At 33.7% G+C, this 5,921-nt stretch overlaps 1 protein-coding gene across 1 annotated transcript in view; it reads left to right on the top strand.

The window, feature by feature from the left end:
- The window catches only part of COL4A5 (collagen, type IV, alpha 5), a gene marked incomplete at both ends in the record, with an annotated part of 87,800 nt that overhangs the window by 34,113 nt on the left and 47,766 nt on the right, over window positions 1–5,921 (top strand). Inside the window, 5 exons of the mRNA XM_010846272.1 lie at window positions 1,787–1,867; window positions 3,565–3,627; window positions 5,268–5,303; window positions 5,487–5,528; window positions 5,693–5,785. Coding sequence (XP_010844574.1) covers window positions 1,787–1,867; window positions 3,565–3,627; window positions 5,268–5,303; window positions 5,487–5,528; window positions 5,693–5,785 — 315 coding nt within the window. The remainder of the gene's footprint in view (window positions 1–1,786; window positions 1,868–3,564; window positions 3,628–5,267; window positions 5,304–5,486; window positions 5,529–5,692; window positions 5,786–5,921) is intronic.

Here is a 5,921-nt window from a genome sequence, read left to right as displayed (position 1 = left end):
CTTAAGTATTCTCCTTTGTTCTTGTGGCTTTAAGTACCTTTTATGGGCTGGTATGCTTGCAAATGTGTATATCAGCCTCACAGTTCTTTTTGATACCTTCCTTATTACATTTTGATTCAGTTGACCACCTGCTCCCTCTGGAAATATTCTTTCTCTCTGGCTTCTGCAAGGGAATATTCTGGGAATATTCTTTCCCTTTTCCTAATCTTTCTTCTGCATCTCCAGTCGTTCTGCAGTCTTCTGTGCAAGCTCATGTTGTTCTATCTAGCAGGCATCAAGACACAGTCCTGATCCCTTCTTCCCTTCTATGCCTAGCAATATCATTATTGCTCATGGTATTGATTGCTGTCTAGTTATGGAACACCTACATTCCTGTCTCTAAAACAGAATTTTCTTCTGAGTTATATGCATGCATTAAACTGCTTCCCTGACATCCCTCTGACTTATCTCCCAGACATTCAAATTAATGTCCTCAGAGTTAACCCAAACCCCCAAATAAACCTTTGCCTCCTTCTGTTCTCCTCATCTCTAAAATTTGCATCACTATATACCATGTACACTTTTACATGTACCAAAACCTGAGAGTTAGTATTTGCATTTTCTATTCCTTCACACATCTCCTCATTGCATACTATCTCTAAATACTGTTAATTTTGCCTGTAAGTATATATATTAAAATTCATCTACTTTTTCTTCATTTCCACTGCCAGCACACTAACCATAATGCCTCATCTGGATTAGTGTAGTAGCCTCTTAACTAGTTTCTTTTTCGTCCCCCTCACCTCCCAGCATGATTTATTCTATACAAAGCAGCCAAGAATGATCTTTTAAAAATATGAATCAGTAATTTAAATGTCTCCTTATAAACCTTCAAGGGTTTCCCACTGCATCCAAGATAAATCCACATTTTTTTCTTTGGCCTGTAAGATCTGCATATTCTGGTCCTTGCCCCACATTTCCAGCCTCATCCCTAAGCTGCTTTTCCTTGGGCTCCCTGATCACACCAGTCTGCACTAAGTTATTTGAATGTGCCAGATTCTTCCCTTTCTGGGTCCTTTGTTCATGCTGCTTACATTGCCTAATGCTCTTCCCCCATCTTCACCTGGCTGACTCACGATCCTTTAGATTTCAGCCTGAATGTTGCCTTTATAGATTGCCCTTCTTTACTGCCCAAACAAATTTTCTCCACTATTTCTTTTTTTTAAATTGAAATATATTTGATATATAACATTGTGTAAATTTAAGGTGTACATGTTAATTATATATTGTAATATGATCTCCATTATAACGATAGTTAGCCCCTCTAGGACATCACATAATTATCATTTCTGTGATTGTTCTCCACCATTTCTTTATCATGTACCATGTAGTTTTCCTTTATAGTCCTAAACAGAAAATTTTATCATCTTATTTGTTTACATGTTATGATATGAATTTCTCCAGTATATTACTAGCACAGTGAGAACAGGTGTCTTGTTTTATCTTCTTTGCTACAAAGCATCCAAAGCCTAACACAATTCTTGGCAAATATTAATATTTAATGTTTTTCATGAATGAGTAACCAAAGGTATGACAGGTTCTTAACAAATTGAGTGGACTTCCATGTACTCTACCCACTTCCTCATTTTCCTTTGAAGAGTAAATGTATTCATTTAACCACTGAGGTCGCCTAAATCTTTGAGGACACTTATGTGACAAATTGAACGCCTAGTTCATTTTTTGTATTCTGGCCAGCTTTGCTGTATCATAACTATTACTTACAATTGCCACTTATGGTTTCTTTCAGGGAGAACCGGGTAGTATAATTATGTCATCCCTGCCAGGACCAAAGGGTAATCCAGGCTATCCAGGTCCTCCTGGAATTCAAGTAAGCATCTGCTGACTTTCTACTTGGCCCTATTGATTAAATCAGGTCACAGCATCAGTTTTTTTAATCCTCAGCCTTTAGTATTCTCTATTTTCATTATAGAAATTAGCATCTAAGGTTTGATAGATATGGCAGGTATGTTGTATGTGAAAATAAAAGCAGTCTTGACCAGGGAGCTTTTTAAGAAGTGTGGCTTGTTCTTTTACCTTTCAAATCCAGTTTCCATGGAAATTTTTGTTTCAGAGTTTTGCAGTGGAAACAGCCTTCTATATAGTCTTATTTCTGTGCTGTGGGAATCAATAGGGTAGTAGGAGTAAATGGTCTGATAAAAATTTCAGGTTTCCCATTCAAGGTATTTGAAGAATTCATTTATAACATTATTAGTTATGCATAATGTATGAACATATTTTGAAGGCTGAAAGAATAAAATATATGTATCATGAACATCAAGTGTAATCTTTAGAAAAATTATCATGTCAGCCTACACATAACATACACAGAGATGACAACTTTTGGGGATTTATTGATTAGGGAATTAATTTTTTTAAGGTTTATATTTCATGATGATTGCTCTCTTTACCAAAAATAAAAATCAGTTCTTTCTAATATTTCATCACTAAGATACAATGTCAGGGACTTTTTTCATTAATCATCTAAATACATACTTGATATCACCCATCCATATGTTAAGTATTACCAATCTTTTCTAAATTTTACTGTATTATATTTGAAAATATAGCAGAATACATGCAAAGTATATGTAGGTTATAAAGCAAAATGACCAAATGAGCACTCATGAACACAATGCAGTATTTAAGAACTAGAACACTGTAATTTTCAATCAACCTTTCTTGGCAGTCACATCCTTCTGCATTCTCCCAAGATGTAGCTACCATCCTGGGTTTTCCATTTCTTCTTAAAAATAGTTTTATTACCTGCACATATATCATTTAGTATTTAGTTTTTAGAGTAATATGAAATATGTGTGTAGTTTTCTGCAACTTTTTCTATTTGATATGTTAAGATTCACCCATATTATTGTATATGACCATAGTTAATTCAGTTTCACTTCCATGTTACACTCCATTGTTTGATATACTAGATTTTGTTTCTCTAATCTCCTGTTGTTGGATTTTGGGGTTGTTTTGAGATTTTTTTAAATTATAAAATAATCCATAATTTATATCTAGATATAAAATTGCTAGATTTCAAGGCAGTCAAATTTTCAACTTATTAAGATGCCTAATTTTGCTCCACAACCATTACATCATTCCTTTATCTTTTGTCCCAGTTTTTCTGACTTCCCTCTTTGTGTTTAATTTTATGTATTTTTATTTTAAAATTAGGGAAGCCACCTTGAAACTAGTAGGCTTTCCCTTCCCATTTCTAGCATAAAAGCTTCACTAAATGCCCATCTTTATTGCTTCATATTTTAAAACTTCCGTACTATACATTTGTCCCATATTTATTGTATACCACTGTAAAACAAGTTCTCTAAAAACTGCATTCATTCTGTTTAGTTGAATTTCTTTATAGTCATTCAGTCCTTTTGTTCTTCTACATTTTAAAATTCTGCTTATAGTACTTCAGAATTATAGAATTGTAGAACAGAATTCTGGCAACTAAACTTAAATTTCATCCATTTAGTTCTTTATACAAGTTTTTTCTTATCCTTTTCTTTACTTTCTTTATAACAGGGCCCAGCTGGTCCCCCTGGTATACCAGGGCCAATTGGTCCCCCAGGACCACCAGGTTTGATGGTGAGCTTGCTTCTGTAATTTCATTTCTCCTCCTTTTCTTTCATTTTAAAAATATTAATATTATTTGTATTACTTGAAAGTATAATGAATTTGATCTATAGTTTTCTTAAATTTTCTTATATAGGAGATTCTATAGTGTTATGGTGAATAATATATATGCTAAATAATAGCTCCATTTTATAGATGGAAAGAATGAGGTACACAAAAGGAAAGATTTCAAATAAAGTATCTTGGTGGTTAACTCTTGATGTGTCAGGTTTGAAGTCACTTCTGGGGCCATCTTATGAAGACTTCTAAGGCAATTCTTAAGTCACTTGATGAAACGTGTTTCTTCAAGATGCAGTTTTCTGTTAAAAAGGAATAAAAATAGATATTCATACACAAAAAAGTATCGGCTGTCATTTCTTAAGGACCTGTGACAGAACGGTAGGATTGGTGAGGGTAGTGAATCACTGTGAAATGGGATAAGGATTTTTATTCCCCAGGAAAGAAGCAAAAACTTACAAAGACCCTGAATGTGCAACCAGTTCTCTTACTTTACTACCTGTATCATCACTTATATTTCTACTCTAATAAATTGTAAGTACTTTTACCCCTGAAATACTTAAATTTCATTTAAGTCATATTTTAAACTTAGAACTTTACTGTTGCCCTGTTAAAAGGGCAAGAAAATTGTACTTCAAAGTAATTTCTCATGTGCCACTCTATCTCTCATCTATCATATATTTAAAGGACAGTTTTCATTATACCTTTATAGATTATACATTTTTCCTTGTGACCATTGGTCCTCTATTCATGAATGAAAGGAATAATGAAATAATGTTTGATAAATACTAGATCTACCAGGAAAAGTTTGTGATTTCTGCTTTTTTAGGAATCTTTAGGAGAGGATTAGAAAACCTCTTTGTTTAATTTGTTTTAGTTGTAAATATCTTGCAAAACATGAGACTCTGGAGCATGGCACTTTTTCCGAACTCTTACAACTTTGGCCTACCCTAGGTGTATTGTTACACCTTGAATTTCCTTAATTCTTGTGACCACATAATACATTCACTCTGTTCTTAATGTCCCTGCAATTAACCTTGATTCAAAGGATGAAGCAAAGTCTTAGAAATGCTACCAAGGTATAATATGTAAATAAACAGATCAGTTGACATCAGGAGGTGATCTCTCTGGACAGACAAATGCCAATTTAACTTTTCAAACCTTAAAACATTCTCAAATATACAAAATCATATAAAATCAAATTGCACTAAAAAAGTAAACACGTACCTTTTAGAAATGGACAGTTAATTGTCTAATGGTACCTAAGTTCAACCCATAATTCTGATATGATAAGTTTGATATTTGTTGAGATTAATTTTTGTATTGATTTTTGGCATGAGTGCTACGCCATGGCCTCTACCCATCCTTGCATTTCTTCCCTCACCCATCTGTAGCCTGTCAAGAGAAGTCACCACTATTATCTAGTTTCTCTAAATCAATTTAAATATGTGTCTCTGATGAGAAAACAATGAGAAAAAAAACTCAGGAAATATTATTTTAAAGGACTTTTTTCAGTCCTTCTATGAAACCAACTTATTTTTAATATACTCATTAATATAGCTCTTTTTTCCTTTTTCTGTGTCTTTCACTCTTAGGGCCCTCCTGGCCCACCAGGACTTCCAGGACCAAAGGTAATTTTCTTTTTTCTTTTAGCATCTTTTATTTGGTGTGGATTTTTTTTGTTGTTGTTGTTATTGTCAATGAGGTTTTTAATTTAATTTGTTTATTTTTTAATTGGAGGAAAATTGCTTTACAATGTCGTGTTGGTTTCTGCCATAGTCAACGAGGTTTTAAATTCAAATCTCTCTCTTCAGGGGAATATGGGCTTAAATTTCCAGGGACCCAAGGGTGAGAAGGTGAGTAGAGAAAAAAGTTGATTATTCAACCCTCAGTTTTTTTCTTTCACAGTTATTTGAACTTATCTTTTTGCTTCTTGCAACTAAATTAGCTTGCATGTTATATTATATTATTGTCTGTTTAAACTATGAAATATTACTTACTTATTTTATCTTGCAAACAGGGTGAGCAAGGTCTTCAGGGCCCCCCTGGGCCACCTGGGCAGATCAGTGAACAAAAAAGACCAATCGATGTAGAGTTTCAGAAAGGAGATCAGGTGAGTATGTAGGGAGGAAATCAATGAATATCTTGCTATGAAAGTGGCATTCCATTAAAATGCAGTACAAGCTGGAATAAGGTTATTTGTGATAGTCTTTTTGAAATAACAAGGGTTAGAGATAATTAAAATTTTA

The sequence above is a fragment of the Bison bison genome, unplaced genomic scaffold (genome assembly GCF_000754665.1).
Source record: "Bison bison bison isolate TAMUID 2011002044 unplaced genomic scaffold, Bison_UMD1.0 scf7180017848986, whole genome shotgun sequence".
In the NCBI taxonomy this organism is placed as follows: Eukaryota; Metazoa; Chordata; class Mammalia; order Artiodactyla; family Bovidae; genus Bison; species Bison bison.
Note: the sequence above shows the minus strand (reverse complement) of the source record. Positions and strands in the feature narration are given on the sequence as shown.